A 17961-nucleotide genomic window follows, 5' to 3' on the forward strand; every position below is an offset into this window, starting at 1 on the left:
CGGCTCGACACGGCCCGGCCCCGCCGCGCTCCGGCCCCGCCCCACCCCGCCCCGGGACCGCCCTCCGGGGCGGAGCCGCCGTTTGAACGCTGGGTGGCGGCGGGACCGGCAGGTAACGGGCGGCGGGGGCGGCGTGGGCGGTGCGGAGCCGGGGTCATAACCATAACAATAACCATAACCATAACCGGGACCGCAACCATAACCAGGACCGCCACCGGTGTTTGTGTCCCGTCCCGATCTCCACCCGAGGAAAAGTCCTGGGCAGGATGAGCCCCTGAGTAGCCCAGCCTGACTTTGGTGGCAGCCCCGCCTAGGGCACAAGGCTCAACTGCATGACCCATAAAAATCCATTTGGCTAAATTAGTCCCTGATTCCACCAAGTATTTCCTGAATTCATGTCGCAGTCAGAGAAAAACATTTGGTTAAAGTTTTGGTAAATGTTTTCTTAGTGTGCTCATGTGGTTTGGTTTTTAATTTTTTTTTTATTACTGGAAACATTTATTTATTTGAAACATATTTCATGTGATTAAAAAAAAAGACGAAAACAACAACAACAACAGCAACAAAAAAACCCAAAACAAAACAGAACCCTGATAATAAGTAAAATACTTCGGTTTTGGTAAAGAGTAGCTTTCTGTTCAATCCTGCAAGACTTTTAATGCATCTTTTATCATCTACTGAAAAAATATAGTACCCTTGGTTTTGACTGATCCAAAATACACTTTTAGTACCCTGCAGCACAGGCGAATTTAAGGAAGGCTAGGCGCGTGTTTTACTTCCAGTATTAACTCCTGCAGTATTTACTCCTTTAGTCCTCGGGGTGGCTGAGGAGTGGCTGTGGGCTCCAGGGTTTCTCCCTTCCCCTTTCTCTGACCTCACAGTGTGGGAGCAGCCATGTGTCCCTTGGAGCTGACTCACTGTGTGTTTATGCTTCTGAGACACCAAAGAGGCTGTGCAATAAGAATAGGACATCTTTTGAGGGTACCCAAAAAATTTAGAAATGGTGAAGGGAATGCTGCTAATGGTGTACTATAGATAGTTAACAGTAATAGACGGTGTTCAGTGGTTTTTGAACGTGAGAAGGGGAGAAGCAAGCTGGAGCAGTTCTGCCACTTGTGGGTCAAGTGTTTTCTAGTGTACCCACAGGCTGCAGACAGCTCTCACCCTGCAGACCTCACACAGAATATATTGTGCAATAATGGGAGTGTTAGAATTTCTTTACGTGAGCAGTAGATGGTCAAACCTGGTATAACTTGTTTGTTTTAATTATTATGTGTTAAAAGAAATTGATTGGTCTGGGAAATGAAAGCCTTGACTGCAGTGTACCTGCGCTAGAGGCGCTCTGCAAATGGCAGCGCTTTAGTTCATTACTGGTGAGTATTTTGCAACTGCACTTGAATGTAATGATGGAATGGTTTTTGTTAGGGTTAGGGAAGTCCTTTAAAGGACTTTAAAGACCATCTCCATCTCACAGCCCTGCAAAGCCCTAGGACACCTTCCACAGACAGGGTGCTTCAGGGCCCCATCCAGCCTGGCCTTGAACACTTCTGGACTAAGGCTAAGCTCAAGGTGGTGTTCCCTGCACTGCAGTGTGCACTGTTCCTCTCCATCCAGGCTAGGTCTGCCCTGTTTGACCAAGATGTGGTCTTGGCTAGGCTTGTGGTTGTGCTGTAAGTGAATATAAGGGCAAGCTCTGGATAAACTGCTGCTACTATAAAACATGTGCATATCCCTCAGCTCTCTGGATTTTTGGCAGCTCATTAAATGAGTCCTGGTACTCATGTAATGTGAAAATTTTGTTTCAGATATTGATTTACGCATCTGAAATGTCTCTGGAAGATGGTGTTTGACAAATCTCTTTCTCTATGATGACACATCTTTCTGTATTAGTGTATCTTGTCCATGTGGGAAACAGAACTTTTCAGAGGCAACTCAGATTCCGGCAAAACTGCAGAATTGATGCTGGGGCAAGTGTGCAACTGCCTGCACTGCCTTTTCATCAAAAGAACAGTAACAATATCTAATAATAGACAACAATATCTAATGTTCTGCTAAAACATGCCTCTTTCTCTGAGCGTGATAAACAATGTTTTTCCACGCAACAAAATCATGATACTGTTGCAGGAGAGCAGAACGAATCTAGCCTGATTCACAGCAGTTGCTAGGCCTCTCTCACCTCCAGGAGCACAAAGAACAGTTAGAAAATGACAAAGCAAACCACTGGCTTCTTAGTAACCTCCATGGGGAAACAAGCAAGAGTGCTCTCTTCTCTTTCCCTGTGGTACAGGCGAAGTCCTGTTACAGTTCCCCCTCAAGACAAATCTTATGGTTATTTTCTACTCCTATCCACACTCCTATACCTCTTCCACCCACAAACTTTAGAGTTTAACAAGAATTTCAAGCAAAGAATGGGGAGGGCAAGGCACAGGAAGCAGTGGTTTGCACGTGGGATTGTGCACTGAGATTTGCTTGCAGATGAATCATCATATACTGCTACTGCTTTCACAGCCTGGTCTCCCTGCTGGTGTTCCTCTGTTTGAGGCAGGGCCTCTGTGCCTACAGGAGGGAACGCAGAAGGAAATTGTTTATAATTGTTGCTGGCAGCTGACTGTCCTTATTTCCTAGGAAGGTGTTGAGTTTTTAGCTCAGAATCCTACTCTGCAACATAGGTTATTCTTTTGCTGTGTGCCCATCTTGCCTGGCTCTCCAGGATCCTTTCCCTCCCTGTGTATCAACCCTGACTCTGCCATGAGTGCCTCATCCCTACCATTTGTGGTCGGAGCAAACACTGTGGAAGACCAGCGGGCTCGCTGGGAGAGAAAGCGCAGCAGGACAGCCAAGGAGCTGCTGGAAACAGAACACAAATACCTTGAACAGCTGGATTTGGTGCTCACAGTGAGTATTTCTGCCCCTTCTGATATCTGGGTGCCTCCAGACAGCACATACTGATTTGTGTTGCCATGGGGAAGGGTCAAGAGCAAGACGGTGGTATATCCCTAATGCCTGGGACACCTGCTGGGGCTGAAAGGGTTTTTTGTTGTTTTTCTTTTACCTCCTCTGTAATATTCAATAGCTCATGGGTTTGGCTTTTTGGCCTTGGCCTCTACACAGACATAAATCTTTTAAGTTTTGATTGAATAGGGTGTTCGCCCTAAGATGCCTGAGATGTATGAAATGTAGGGACACAGAAAAAAATTATGAACAAGATGGTGAAAAACAGATGCATTGGAGTATACTGAAATAAACTCTTTTCAGTGCTGTGGTACTGTTCCATGTGTTTACAGTTATGGTCAGAGCTACAAGTAAGGCTTACGTCTGATGGTGCATATCTTAGGTAGACAGTCACAATATTTGATAGTTTTCCAAGACAGAGAGTGTTCAGGCTGCAACTTCTGGCTTCTGCTGTGTGCCACAAGTGGCCTTTGAGTGACCTCAGAGGTTAATTACCTTTGCAGCCTCCCAATACTTGAAGGGGGCTTATAAAAAAGAGGGAGAGTAACTTTTTACACAGGCACATAGCGATAGGACAAGGAGGAATGGTTTTAAAGTGGAAGACAGTAGGTTTAGATTAGATGTTAGGGAGAAGTTATTTACTGTGAGGGTGGTGAGGCACTGGGACAAATGGCCCAAAGAAACTGTGGATGCCCCATCCCTGGAAGTGAGCAGCCAGTTTGGAGGGGGCTTGGAACATGTCTCTGCCGAGGGGGGAGCTAGGTGGTCTTAAATCCAAACCATTAAGTGATTCTATGCTGATTTGTGAATGCTACCTGTTTGAAATATTTTTTTTTCCTGCTTAGTACTTTGTGACAATTTTAAAGGCCAAAGGGACGCTGAAGCCTGCTGTGTTGGAATCTATATTTGGACCCCTGGAGTCCTTATATTCAGCCAGTCAGTAAGTGGACATAGGATGGAATTCCTGTAATTATTTTGGGAGGACCCTCTGTTGATGAGAAAGTAAGAGTTGGGGAAATAAGGCTAACCCCTTGTAAAAGAGGCATTCACTTCTAGCACTGCTAGCCTTGGTGGCACTTGGAGGTGTCCCCAGCAAACTCCTGATCTGTATCACATGTCTGGGTGCCCAGTTACTGGACAGTGGTTTAAGCTCAGTATGCCAGTTCCACAAGGTATTCTGTGCTTACTCTCTGGCCTTCAAGCACAAATTTGGTATAGAAACGGGATATGGGGTGGAAAATGGTAAGGGCAGGTCAGCAAAGGAAGGAATCAGAAGGAGCTGTGAAAATGCCATCAGTAATGTATCCCTCACAAGCTATCTCTGCTCCTTGTGCCCAGTGTTCTGTCACTTCACCTGGAGAAAGGGAATTTGGGACCAGGACTGGAAAATTTTTGCCAGAGTCTGGATCTTTATGGCCACTATGCTGAGAATTTGGAGCATGCAAATAAAGCCTTGAAGGTAAATATGTACTTTAGTCTTCATATGGTTTCTCTTTTTTCATTCTGTGAAACTGCCACATCTTTCCATTTGTTTTCTGTCTCTGGAGAGATCAGTTTTCTTACTTTTTCTGGCTTGATGAAATTCTGGCTTTCTTCCACAATAAAATGGTGAAAACTACTCTACTTAGAGCTTCAAATTTCTGATGCCTTTTCAGGTGTTTGTGTATGTATGTGCATATGGTGAGCACTGCTTTCTGAAACAGTGTTCTGTATTTACTCCCACTCCTTCCTAACTGGCAAGTCTAGAGAGTTTCCAGGCTTTCACTATGATACAGTGATCTCTTTCTAGGAATTGTCAGGTCTCCTAGTCTTTCCCATTACCACCAACTGTGTCCCGGTAGTGGGATTTCCTCTTCCTTCACATTTTTTTTCTATGTTGAAGACCATTTTTTCCTTCCCACTTATGTCTTCAAATACAACCTATTTTCAAGAAATTTCTAATTTCTGCGGAATATATATGTATATATATATTTATTTATTCATTCCACAGTCATGACAGCTGTATCTGGAATTTAAACCACTCAGCTCCCAGTTTTGTCAGTGCTTGTTCCCAGATGCAGAATGTACTAGGATGTTTCCCTCTTTGCATGCATGTATTCATGTTTTTCATTTTCCAAGAGGAAAAGCCTTTTTGGATACTTGTCTTAAGGTGACAGGAATGCAGATGTTGAAAGGCATGGCAAAAAGCCACAAGTGCACTCCTTGTTTTCCTAACTGGGTCAACCTCATCTTTTTCTTTGATTTCATGTATGGAGGGGAAATATCACTAACATTACCCACTGAAATAAACGATCAGGAGAAAGGCAGTGGCTTGCCCATAGCCACAAAAGAAGTTGATGCTTGTGGGCCTGGAGTCCTAAACTGTAAGCTGAAGTGTTCCAGCTTCTGGTACAGACCAGGGCACATAGTTCTTTCTGTAGTCTCAAAGCTAAATCCCTTTTTTGCTGCACACAGGAGCAAGTGAGGAAAAATAAGTCATTCCGTCGTTTTAAGAAGCTCCAGGAGACTCGACCTCAGTTTCAAGGGAGGCAGCTAGAGGATCTGCTTCCTTTGCCCCTGCAAAGGCTGCACCAGTAAGTAATTGTGAGTCTTCAAGGAATTAGCATAAGAAGGGAAAAATGAATACATCACTATCTTTGTTGCTATGAAAGGGAAAGTTGCCTATTGCATCTCAAAATCAGAGCATAGAGACTCCAATGAAACAGACCTAAAGATGTGCCTGTAAAGTGGAATCAGTGTGCATGGATGGGATATGATGCAGGAAGGCAGTTGTATTTAGCCCTGGCTCCTTCCTCTAGCTCTTGGGTAGAATTGGATGCTTTCTGCTGTCTCAGTAAGCTACTGAAGTTTGGCTTTGACTGAAAGCAAGCTGACTGAAGTGCTGCAGAAGTGATGGTCTCTGCCAGCAATGCTTTTGCTCCATTTTTATGCAGACTGCTGACCTGGAGCCTTGTGACTATTGGAGATTGGCTCTTGGCTCTTTTTGGAGAGAAATGAGATTAATGAAGGAGAGATTCTCTTTCCTCTCTGGTTATCAGGGCCGCATGCTTTCGTCAGATTTGATGCCTATCACATTTGTCTGAGCCTGGACAGATCCACTCAGGATTGCTGTATCTCCCTCTTGAGGCACCAAGACTTCCAGTCTTCAAGAAATGTTTAGACAACATCATTGGACACGTGTGATTTGTAGGGTTGTCTTAAAAATGCAGAGGCATGAATTGGACTTGACGATCATTGTGGATGCTTTCCAGCTCAGGATATTCTATGATCATCTTCCCTTTGAAGAGGCAGACTGACTGCCTGAGGAGAGTGCTGCATGCACCCATGGGCAGCCCTTTCCTGGGGAGGGTGTGTGGGTAATAATGGTGGGAACGCAGATTCTGCTGCTATAGATCCAATAGCTGTTTTTCAACCATGATCTTATCTACACTAAAGCAAACGTGAGAGATTGAGCACCTCTTTTCTTTGAAAATAACTTGGAGAGATCATACCACAGTCTTTCATGTAACTTTATGTAATGTTTTTAATCAGCTTGGCAGAAGTAAACATGAAACTGATTGGTGGGTTTTTACTGTAATTCTTTGGATAATTGTTTTAAATTTGCAAAACAGCAGTATATTTGTTGCTGTCCAAATGTTTGGAAAAATGTGAGCTTTTTGATAGAAAGTCCCATTTTTTTCATTAATCAATTCTATCGTGTTCAAATTTCTTTAAAACTCCTTTAACATATGCACGAGGTCATATGAGTTCTGCCAGTTTGTGAATCTGTTAAGTTCCTTCTGTTTGACTTTACTGGGAGAAAGCATTTGCAGAGATCTTATCCTCTCCAGTAAGGACTGGAAAGGAAAAAAGAAAAAGGCAGTTCCTAGTTTTTATAGAAATGCCTTTATTTTCTTGTGTGGGCAGGAAACATTATATGAATACCACCATTCAGATACTATTAAAATAGATAGTTCAAAGAGAAATTTGTTGCTTATTGAAAGCAATAACAAAACATGTGAATTCTGAGACGGCCTCATGATCTTTAGTGATTTGAGAGTCTGCTTCTGCAGCATCCCCAGGAAAAGACAAAGTTTGCAGATGTACAAGATACTTGGGTTATTTTAGCTGAGACATTTGATGATAAAATGAATGAATGAAGTGTGACCAAAACTGCCTGGTTAGGCTTACTCTGTCTCCTGGCTGAGTGTTGTTCACTGTGCTGTGCTAACAGGAGGTGCTGCTGCTGTTCCTGGTATCTTGTTGTGAATTAAACCTGCTCTCTCCACCTCAGGTACAAGCATTTCTTCAGAGATCTGCTGGAGAACACCAGCCCAGACACTGCTGAGTACCATAAACTTACAAGTAAGTACTGGCACTAAACTTACAAGTAAGTACTGGCACCAGACTCCCAAATACTGCCTGGTTCCAAAGGAAAAAAAATCTTCCTCTCTCTCTGGGGTTCTAGTGGAATATTATTTTCCTTCTCCATCTTGATCAAGATGTCTCTGAGAACACGTTAGGAATAAAAATATGGAGTAACTGCCTGTGAAAATGGCATAATATTTAGGTTGGAGAAATAGCAGCTGGGTTTTTTTATATTCTGCTACTTATGAAGCACTGGAACAGGTAGCGCAAGGAATTTGCTAATGCCCCATTCCTGGAAGAGTTCAAGGCCAGGCTGGATATGGTCCTGATCAATGTGATGTATTTGAAGGTCCCTGCCCATGGCAGGTCGGTTAGAACAAGATGATGTTTAAGGTCCCTTCCAACCCAAACCATTCTCTAACTCTCTTGGTAGCATGCCTCAATTTTCTAGGATAATTCGTGACCTTCATGCTATATCCAGTCACTAGAAATGTCCTAGGGCTCAGTATCAGGGTCAGTCCTGTTTATCTTTATTGATGATCTGGATGAGGGAATCGAGAGCACCCTCAGCCAGTTTGCAGATGGCACCAAGCTGGGTGTGAGTGCTGATCTGCTGGAGGGCAGGGGGGCTCTGCAGAGGGATCTGCACAGCCTGGACCCACGGGCCAGGGCCAGTTGTGTGAGGTTCAACCAGGCCAAGTGCTGGCTCCTGTCCCTGGGTCACAGCAGCCCCTGCAGCTCCAGCTGGGACAGTGGCTGGGAAGCTGCTGAGTGGGAAATGCCCTGGGGGTGCTGGTCAGCAGTGGCTGAACATGAGCTGGGGGTGCCCAGGGGGCCAAGGAGGCCAAGGACATCCTGAAAGTATCAGCAGTGGTGTGGGCAGCAGGAGCAGGGCAGTGACTGCCCCTCTGTGCTGGGCACTGGAGACGCCACACCTCAAATGCCATGTCCAGTTTTGAGACCTTCACTGCAGGAGAGACACTGAGGTGCTGGAGCGAGTCCAGAGAAGGGCAGTGGAGCTGGAGAAGAGTCTGGAGCATGAGTGCTGTGAAGTATGGCTGAGGGAAATGGGGGTGTTTAGTCTGGAGAAAAGGGGTGACCTGAGCACTCTCTACAAGTACCTGAAAGGAGGTTGTGGCCAGCTGGGGATTGGCCTCTTCTTCCAGGAAACAAGCAACAGGACGACGAGAGGAAATGGCCTCAAGCTGTGCTAGGGGAAGTTCAGAATGGAGACTGGGAGGCATTTCTTCATGGAAAGGTTTGTTGAACACTGGAATGGACTGCCCAGGGAAGTGGTAGAGTCACCATCCCTGAAAATGTTCAAGAAATGACTTGACAAGTAGGTATTCAGTCCTAGGTTAACTCAGTTATCTCAGTAGTCTTTTCTAATCTAAATGATTCTGTGGTTTTTACAACCAGTTAACACCACTTGTAGGGCATTTTCCTGTTTTTGTTTCCAAATCCAGGAAATTAGTCCTCTCTCTGATGTTTCATTGGCAAGTGTTTTCTAGAACTGCAAAATTGTTAGTTGGAAAGAGGCCTCTGGAGGTGTTCTAGTCCAATCTTTCACAGAAATTTCTGAATAAGCTGTTGTTGATACTTGGTTTAAAACTTTTCTTCCTAATTTCATGCTGTCTTTTCTTAGCAAGATGTATAATAAGGTGAAATACACATTCATTTGTGATAACTTCAAAGTATGCTGCTGTAATTTCAGAGACTGTGAAATCTGTTTGTGAGGTATCTCACTGGGTCCAAGACATCTTTGATAAGAGAGAGAACTCCTTGCAGCTTCTTCGGGTTCAGAAATTGCTCAAAGGACAAAAGACTCAGGTTTTGACTGCAGGTGGGTCTTACTGACAACTCTGTTTTTCTTCTGCCATGCTGAGATATGTGTACATATGTTCTCCTTCATCTCTGATATTTCTGATTCAACTCACATTAACCAGTTTTCCCTCTGCCCAAATTCCAGATAGGTGATAAAGGAGCATGACTACTAATAAAAGCACTCTTTTTTTTTTTTAATCAAGAATTTTTGAGTAAGGATAAGCAACAGCTTAATTGCCTGACATTCAGATAGGAGAAGCTGATGACATCTGGTTAGAAAGCCCAAGAAGATCAGGAGTGTAAGTCCTGGGTGGGAATGAAAGAGAGACACTAAATTCTTTTGGCTGAGTGTAAGCAGTGGCATTATCCCTACACCATTGCAGGAATCACAGGTTCCTGAGTGTCAAAGGCACAAGAACTGTTGTTCACATTAAGCTACAAGATTAATGGCATTCTGCACTCACCCTTCATATGAAGAATTTTCTTTTATCTGCATGGTTAAACTGAGCCAGAAATCACTGTGCTTGCGTTGATTGTTGGGATAGTTAAAGCCACAGTCACTGGCATGCAAGAACATTTCAATGGATAGGTCTCTTATGTGACTGGGTGCTCTCCATGCCCAGACCACACTCTGAGCTGTGTAGGAAATATTGTGAGAACTGTGCCCAGTCTGAGCAATTATGAGATGGTCATTTGGAGTTTCACCTGTGGCCTCACTGAACTCTGCTATTTCAGAGGTTATCCAGGCACAGTGCTGCAGCTGCAGAGGAGTGTTAAAGTCACTGTGTGTGAAGGTCTCTAATGCAAGAACCTCCAGGCACTTGTCAATGTAGTCGTAATTAACATGTGTGGATTTTGGATGAAAAATCTTTCCCCACTGGGATGGGGAAAAACTCAGGCAAAGCTCGTGGGCTGAGATAAAGAGAGTTTAACAAGTAAAGCATAAGCTGTTCATGCATGCAAAACCATTCAAGGAATTCATCCACCATCTGCCATGGGAAGGCAGGTGTTCAGCTATTTCAAGGAAAGGGCTCTGACCAGAGCTCTACCACACATTGTACTTACCTGGAAAGACAAGAGCCAGCACTTTAAAACTCCCCCCTTTCCTTCTTCTTTCCCCAGCATAACAGGCTGAATACGATGCCTTATGATATAGAATGTCCCTTTGGGGATTTTGGATCAGCTGTCCCAGCTGTGACCCTTCCCACATTCATGTGCACTCCCAATCTCCTCACTTGTGGCTTGAGGAGCAGAAAAGACCTTGACACTGAGCAGTGCCTACACAGAAATAAACAAAAGATCCCTGTGGTGTCAATGGTGGTTTTAGTGCAAATCTAAACCAGCCACTATGGGAAAAGATAACTCTTTCCCAACCAAATCAGCATAGGTAGAACAAAGTTTACTTATCAGAGGTTATTCTCAAAGATGCTCAATCAATGGGCAAATTAATTTACAATTCTCTTTCCTGTCCCTAGAATATTTGGTGCTGCCAGGTGAAAGGGAGCTAACACAGGTATGCTCTGATTATGCTGAGCAGAAGCATGTGTGGGGGTGCCTGGGCACGTTTGGGGTAGTGTGTAAGTAAAAAGGTCAATCAGTTATCCTGATTAATGTTAGAACTAATAAGATTAGTTCTAACAAACACCCCAAACAAACAAACATTAGTTCAAACAAACACCCCAAAGCAGTATAACTAGACCAAGGACGGCCATTGTCAAAGTGTTTGGTCCACCGATTATTTTGGTCTCTGAAAATTCTTAGACATAGTAGGATAAGTGTTGAGGGTCAGTAAAGGCATTTCCATTATCTAGGACAGAGAATTCTTGTAGTCATGTTTTCCAGTGGCTGGAGTTACATAGTTATCATTGGATATGAGAAGCACAAATGTAAGAGGCAGCTGGTGCTTGCTAGTTTTGGGCCAGCTTTCCAGAAACAAAATAGCTTTTGCAGGACAGTTAAGATTGTGTCCTATTGCCAGGAAGGAACATGAGACAAACCAAAATGCTGTGGGTTCAGAACAAAGAGGGAGTGTTGGAGATGGGAATCTCTCGTTTTCCAGTGTCTCTGAGATATCCTGCTCCCACTAAGGAGACCCTGCTTTTCTTGCTGTCTTCCACATTCAGGACAAATACTGTATCACCCAGAACTGCCTCCTTAACTGAGCACATTGTTCTGTTATCCGGAGCTTCCCCTGGGATATTTTCCTGCCCTTCTTTCACAACAACTTCCTAGAACTTGTACACCTGGGAATCTTGGACATGGATCTATATTCCAAGACTTCCAGTACAGTCTGGGCAGATTGTATGCCTGTGAGTCTGATCACAGCATAGCCTGAGGGAAGCAGCGCCCAGCCCAGCCCCATGCTTCTGACACCTTCCTCTCACTTGTGTTTTTAAACCTGGATTGATTCCTCACCCTTCCCTTCCTCAGTTTCTTATTCAGTTAAGAGGAGTGATTCCAGTGGAATAAGCTAAGCAGGAATTCACTTGCTTCTTTGTTTTGTGACTGTTGCATTCAAATAAGACACAATCCACAATGAAATCCGCTGTATTTTTGTTCTAAAAGGTATTTATAGCTCATGCAGAAGCTAAGGCATGAAAGAGTGGCTGAAATTCCCTGGCAGATGTTTCCTAAACAAGATCAGGTGGCAATACCTTGTTATGGATTTACAGTTTTATAAATAATCTTCCTGGCAGGTGTCCTCATAATTCCCATGAGTAGATGGCTATCTTCTACAATAATCTTAGTAAGAAGTCCTGCTTTATTTTATTTATTTCATTATTATTAATTTTTAATTGCTGCTTACAGCTAGGTTTATCAAATTATTTTGATTACTTCCCTCCTGCTTTCTTTTGCTCTTTTTAAATCTCAATTAATTTCATAGGTGGATGACACTGGGCTCTGTTTTGCAAGAGAGGTTGATAACGTTGCCTATGCAGACCTTCCTCATTTTCTATCTCGTTTCATGCCTTCTCTTTAGAACAGTAATCTGCAATTGGTATTTTCTTGCTACTGTAGGTCTGTATATAGTTAGATGATCTGTGAAATATGGTTTTGTTTTGTTTTGGGGAGGTTTTTTGAGCTTATTTATTTTATTACCACACACAAAACAAGGAAAATATGAAAAGTTTTCAAACCTGAAGTTACTTTCTGTTATACCACTAATGACAAACAAGTGGGCAACACAATTTGAGATAGTTCATGTGGTGTTTTCTGAAGGCTTATGTTAATTTAAAGGTATGCATACTGTTCTCAAACTGTGTTTTTGTTCTGATCACTTTAAACAGACTTACATATGATAATATCCTCTTAGTTAAAATAGCAGATTTATAACAACTTCAGCTGCTCCTCATACACTAAATGTTTTGAGCTGGTTTCTGCTTCTGCGCGGGTGCTATTGGCGCTGGTGGGCCGGACCTAGCTGACATCCAGTGCCTTCTAGTGGCTGGAATTGATGTAGAACACGGCAGCCTACAAGGGTGGCTCACCGCGTATTCCTGTTTGTCTCATTACATCCTTTTTACTCCTGCCTGCCCTCCCTCAGCTCTCACAGCTGTCTCTGTTTCCATGCCCAGGGCGCTGGTATATCCGGGAAGGCTGGCTTCTGGTGGTGCCTGCAAAGGGAGAAGAACTGAAACGCAGGATGTTCTTCCTGTTCTCTGATATCCTCATTGCAGCGAAGCCCTGCCACCCGCTGCACCTGCTGAACTCCAACAAACTGTCCTGCCAGGCTGTCTACCCACTCCACCAGTGCTCAGTGGATAAAGTGTTCGGCCACACGTGGAGCCAGGGAGGGCTCCTCAGTGTAAGTCTTCCCACCTGTGCCAGGCAGAAGTGCCAGTGGAGTCAGCCCTGTAAGCAGGTCTCTAGCTGTCTCAGCAGCAGAGGGACTGAGGTGATGACAGCGGTAACAAAATGCAGTGAGCAAGTCTGAGTTAGGACAACCCTTCCCTTCTTGAGTGATGCAGGTACTTCTCCTTTCGTGGAGTGGCGCCTCCTGCACACTCTGGGGTTACAGGCTGCTGGTTGCTTCACTTAGCTCAGGTGAGGAGGCTCCACCAGGACTCTGACATGCCCTCATCAGAGCCCTCATCATGCCACAGGTCTGGGGGACAGCCCCACACTCGTGTGACAATGAATTACACTGATTACAGACTGAACACATAGAAAAACAGAGAATGAAAAAGATGTGGATATTATTGCAACAGATGTTGTGCATCCAGCTCCCTGAGGGCTGCAGATTCCTTGGCAGGGACCAGCCTTCTCTCTGCAACCCCCCTCTGCAGGGGTTTAAAAGTCAGCTCTTCCAAGTTTGCACCTGGGGCTGTGTTAGCTCTTTTCTTGTGAGCAATGACAAAGAACTCTGAGCAAGCTGTGACCTGAAGATGATGGTAGTGGAAGGAGCCCTAGGGACATGGAATATGGTGGAAACTGGATGAGCTGCCGAGAATTCTAATTGCTCACCTCCAAACAGGTCAGAATGAGCTGTCAACTTTGACTGGAAACAATGGACAAGACTGGCACTTGTTCTGTACTGTACAGTCTCTGGCTTCACTCTATTATAAGACTATTATAATATTAAGACTAAATTTTTCTGTGTGGGAAGAAAGAGGGTAAAAATCAGCATGCAGGGACTGAATTCAGTGGCAATGATTTTCCTTTTACTGCAGCTGCTGCCTTGGCAAGGAATGCCACAAATTCTGCTTGTTTTTCAGCTTTCCTTTCCACACAAGACACTGCTGTTGATGTCCAGCAACCAACAAGAGATCAATGACTGGTACCAGAGCCTCACAGCTGCAGTCAGGTGGGCATCCAGGCTCCAGAGGGGGAGGACAGGACATGGAAGTGACCACTGAACCTGTGTGTGGTTATAAGGGCGATGGAAGGAGCCTGACCCTGGCAGCCAGGACACAAGGGAATAATGAGGACAGATTTCCCACATTAACTGAATTTCCCCTTTGTTTTGCTCTGCAGGCAGCTGAAAGCCTGACCCAACCGAGTACAAGACAGACTGGCAGGACAACCACCCTCATGGCAGACGCTTCCACAATCTTATAAAAATGTTCAGGGACATATAGTAGCACTGGATTGAGAAGGACTACACACTGTGTTTGTGAGATTATGAATGCTTTGTTAGCTGCCCTAATGTTCACACAGATACTGCAAAAAAAAAGCATTTGTGCATAAAAACCCCCATGTATCAAGGATTTCCCCCAATTTAGCTTAGAAGCTTCTAGCTTTTTTGCACTTTAGTAAAACTCAAGATAACTTAAGGTCAAACAAATGGGAGTGTGACTTGTTTTCCCTCATTAAATGTTTTTTTAAAGGAATTTTGGTATTTTGTTAAAGCCTCAGCATAGACTTTTAATCATGTGGAAGTTGTGCAGCAGTTTCGTTCAGAAAATATCTATTTGAATACAGTCAACTGCAAAGAGAACACTTTCAAGGTTATTAGAAACAAAAAGATTAAAGTCTGTCTGACTGACCTTGTAGTAGTTTGACTGTTTTTTCTTCTTCCTTAAGCAGTACCACCCATCCTTAATTTCTCACTCGTGTTTATTAAAACAGAACTGGTACTATGTGAGGTGTCTCAAGGAGAGAATATATAATGGGGGTTCTTTGTCTTTCCATACAATTAGCTTGCTACACAGGGCCACTTGTATAAACCTCTTAAATTTGTGAAACTTGAGAGGAAGAAATGCAACAAAGTTTAGGAAGCCACACTGGTTCCACCGTGTTTTGCCATGAAAGGTTGGGCCAGCTGTTATTGAAGTCCTTTCCAATTGGGTATTCCATCCTGTGATTTTATGTTTGGGTTTTGTTTTGGTTTTTCTTTCACTTCAAAGTTACAGCTAGGACTTTCAAGTACTAGCTGTGCCTGAAATTAAAGACAAAGCTAACAAATTAAGATTCTTATTGCTCAGTGGTTGTATCACTCTGAAAGAGTTCTGCTACTCTCCTTTTTGTTCCAATAGAGTAATAGAGATGTCTTGCAATCCTGCCTTAGAAGCTGGGGTGCCTGTCAAGCTCTTGCTGGATTACTATGACTCATGCCTTTGTTACCACCTTATAAGACAAGTTTCTTTTGGTGTCTCTTTATGGTACTCAGCTCAGTGTTACCATCCTATTTGCATTCAGTGCTTCTTAAACAGCAGAAGTATCTTATTTCTCACCAAACTTCCCACCTTGAAATGCTGAACACTGGCTCCTAGAACACATGGTTAGCAAATCCATTTTTCTGGAATAAGCTATTAACTAAAAAGCACAGGAATTATGCAGAGTCAGGGGAGGTTTACATAGGACATTTAGAAGAATTTCTTCACAGAAGGGGTGAACAGACACAAAGGAAGTGCCCAGGACGTGGTGGAGACATGGTTCCAATCACACCTGGAGACGTTAAAATTAAGACTGGATACAGCACTTACTGCCATAGTCTGGTTGACATGGTGGTGTTTGGTCACAGGCTGCATTTGATACCTTCAGAGGTCTTTTCTGCCCTAAATGATTCTCTGAACACAACTCAAATACAAGCAAACCGACTTTCTGAACAAAGTTTATTTACACAGAAAATACCAATCATCACGGCTCCCAGCTTGATTTCCTTCTCCTGCTGAGAGTCATCTCCAAATGACCGGGAGCAAGTGGTGACCCTCAGCAGCCCTCTCCATGGCAACTTCCCTCGCCCTCCAGCCCTCCTGCCTGTCTCACACACCATCCCTTCCCTGGGGCACGGGGGGCCCTAGACGGGGGTGCCGCGGGCCCGCTGCGCGTCCTGCCGGTACCCCTTGAGCAGCTGGTTCAGCAGGGTCCTGTCGGAGTCGCGGCGCGGGCGGACGAGCGGCGGCAGCGGGTTCCCCTTCAGCTCGATCACCGCCATCTTAGCGCGGTCCAGCCCGTCCCGGTTGGGGATCTGCAGCAGCCGCGTGTAGCTGCCGGCGTGCGGCTGGAAGCGGGGCGCCAGCACCTTGAACAGCTTGTGGATGAGGTCCTTCTCCTGCGGGGCGGCACGCTCAGCCCCGGCTCCGCGGCGGGCCGGGACCGATGAGGGGCTGGGGGCTACTTACGGTCAGCCAGAAATCCGCCATGCGCATGGCGCGCTCGTCCTTGTCCCCCCGCTTGGCGTAGTCGATGAGCTGTGTGGAGGAAGGAGGCGGCGGGTGAGGAAGGAGGCGGTGGGTGAGGAAGGAGGCGGTGGGTCAGGGTGCCTCGGCCGCCTGCCGCCCCCCGGCTCGGCCCGGCGCGGTGCCGCCGCTCACCCGCTCGGCGTAGCCGCGCATCTCGTCGGCCCGCGCCCAGGGCGTCTCGATGCGCTCATGGCGCACCAGCGCTGTCACAAGGTTCCGCAGCAGGTCCAGGCGCGACCGCGGGCTGAGCCCGAGGCGCCGGTAGACGCGGCCATGCGAGATGGCGGCCGCCACCGACAGCCGCATCCCGCCGACCGACCGAGCGCCCGGCCTCCGCTGCCGCCGCCTCCCGACAGCGCCCGGGCGCCGCGCAGCCTGCTGGGAGCTGTAGTCACAGCCTCCGTCCCGCCGCCCGGAACGGATCAGGCTGGAGAGGCTCCACGGCGGGACAGCTGGTCCAGCCTCCATGCCCGAACAGGGTCGTCCTGGAGCACACGGCACAGGAACGCGTTCATGCAGTTCTTGAGTATCTCGGATAAGGATACCCCACAGCCTCTCCGGGAAATCTGTTCCAGTGCTCTGTCACCCGAACGGGTAAAGAAGTTCTTCCTTTTGCTCAAGTGGGACTTCCGTGCACCGATTTCGGCCCGTTGTCCCGTGTCTTAACCGCTCGGCACCACCGAGCAGAGCCTGGTCCATCCCCTGACCCTCCCTGCAGACACTGACAGACATGGATGGGGTTCCCTCTCAGTCTCCTCTGGAGGATGAACATGCCCAGCTCCCGCAGCCTTTTCTCATAAGAGACGCTCCAGCCCCTTAATTCCTTTTGCCACCCTCCGCTGGACCCGCTCCAGGAGCTCCCCGTCTCTCTGGCGCTCAGGAGCCCAGAACTGGACGCAGCGCTCCATGCTGGGACACGGTCTCCTCCCTCGCCCTGCTGGCGCTGCTGCTCCTCACGGAGCTCAGCCCGCAGCCGCGTACCGGGACAGGGAGCCGGGACAGGGAGCCGGGATCTCTCAGCGGGACAGGGAGCCGGGACAGACCCGGCCGAGCGGGGAGATGCTCACGGGAGCGAAGGAGCCGCGCAGCGGCGATCCAGGGTCCCGGAGGTCCTTTGTTTGCTCTTCTAAAAACTATCGGATGTAAGCCAATTAAACAAGCAGATTTTAAAATGTTTGACTTTAATACACTGCTGTGTAGCTGGTTAAAAGGAAAAGGACTGCATCGTGTCATACGACTATCATATGGCTTTCCCCAAATGCACACATCAAGTAACTGAGATCCTGCTTTCCACGAATTCTTGACAGTTCTGTTCTGTTAGGCTCATGCTGTCACGGAACAGTACTACTAGCAGGATCCTCAGTACAACCGGGAACTTCTTTGTTTACCTTTTCATTCCTAGATCTGCTAACTGTAGTTTTTTATCTTTAACACTTTGCTTCCACTATCTACTTTCTAAAACTGTAAAACTGAAGACAGTTGTTACTATGACTATTACAACTTTTTCTCCTTTTTTTTTTTTTTTTTTTTTCCTTTTCCCCCCTCGTGTTTCACTGTGATTTATAGATACTTTTCATTTTACTTTGTTCGCACATTTGCCCGCATATCGGGTATTTCCCCGTTAGCGGTGGCGGGATGCCGGAGAGCTCCGGAGCGCCGTGCCGCATCCCGGGCTGTGCAGGAGCTGCGGTGCTGGATCCAGCCTCGTGTAGCC

General features: G+C 46.0%; 2 protein-coding genes across 3 annotated transcripts; one reads left to right on the forward strand and one right to left on the reverse strand.

Annotated features, from left to right (window-relative positions):
- The first annotated feature begins 59 nt into the window (after positions 1-59).
- On the forward strand, positions 60-14453 carry ARHGEF39 (Rho guanine nucleotide exchange factor 39). 2 transcript variants are annotated; one of them, XM_064736196.1, is made up of 10 exons: positions 60-112; positions 2711-2895; positions 3798-3892; positions 4291-4411; positions 5407-5525; positions 7226-7296; positions 9014-9142; positions 12699-12928; positions 13839-13927; positions 14098-14453. In XM_064736196.1, the coding sequence occupies exons 2-10, from the start codon at positions 2749-2751 to the stop codon at positions 14111-14113; spliced, it is 1017 nt and encodes a 338-aa protein (XP_064592266.1). In that variant the 5' UTR covers positions 60-112; positions 2711-2748; the 3' UTR covers positions 14114-14453. The 2 variants fall into 2 exon arrangements, with proteins under 2 accessions (XP_064592266.1, XP_064592268.1); XM_064736198.1 differs by lacking the exon at positions 60-112 and adding an exon at positions 1282-1373.
- A 1207-nt stretch (positions 14454-15660) lies between these two features.
- MRPL17 (mitochondrial ribosomal protein L17) lies at positions 15661-16595 on the reverse strand. Its single transcript, XM_064736199.1, has 3 exons — positions 16380-16595; positions 16188-16256; positions 15661-16117 (listed from the first exon to the last, which is right to left on the reverse strand). Exons 1-3 carry the CDS (start codon positions 16551-16553, stop codon positions 15863-15865), a joined length of 498 nt encoding a protein of 165 aa, XP_064592269.1. The 5' UTR covers positions 16554-16595; the 3' UTR covers positions 15661-15862.
- Positions 16596-17961: the final 1366 nt, after the last annotated feature.

The sequence above is a fragment of the Zonotrichia leucophrys genome, chromosome Z, assembly GCF_028769735.1.
Source record: "Zonotrichia leucophrys gambelii isolate GWCS_2022_RI chromosome Z, RI_Zleu_2.0, whole genome shotgun sequence".
In the NCBI taxonomy this organism is placed as follows: Eukaryota; Metazoa; Chordata; class Aves; order Passeriformes; family Passerellidae; genus Zonotrichia; species Zonotrichia leucophrys.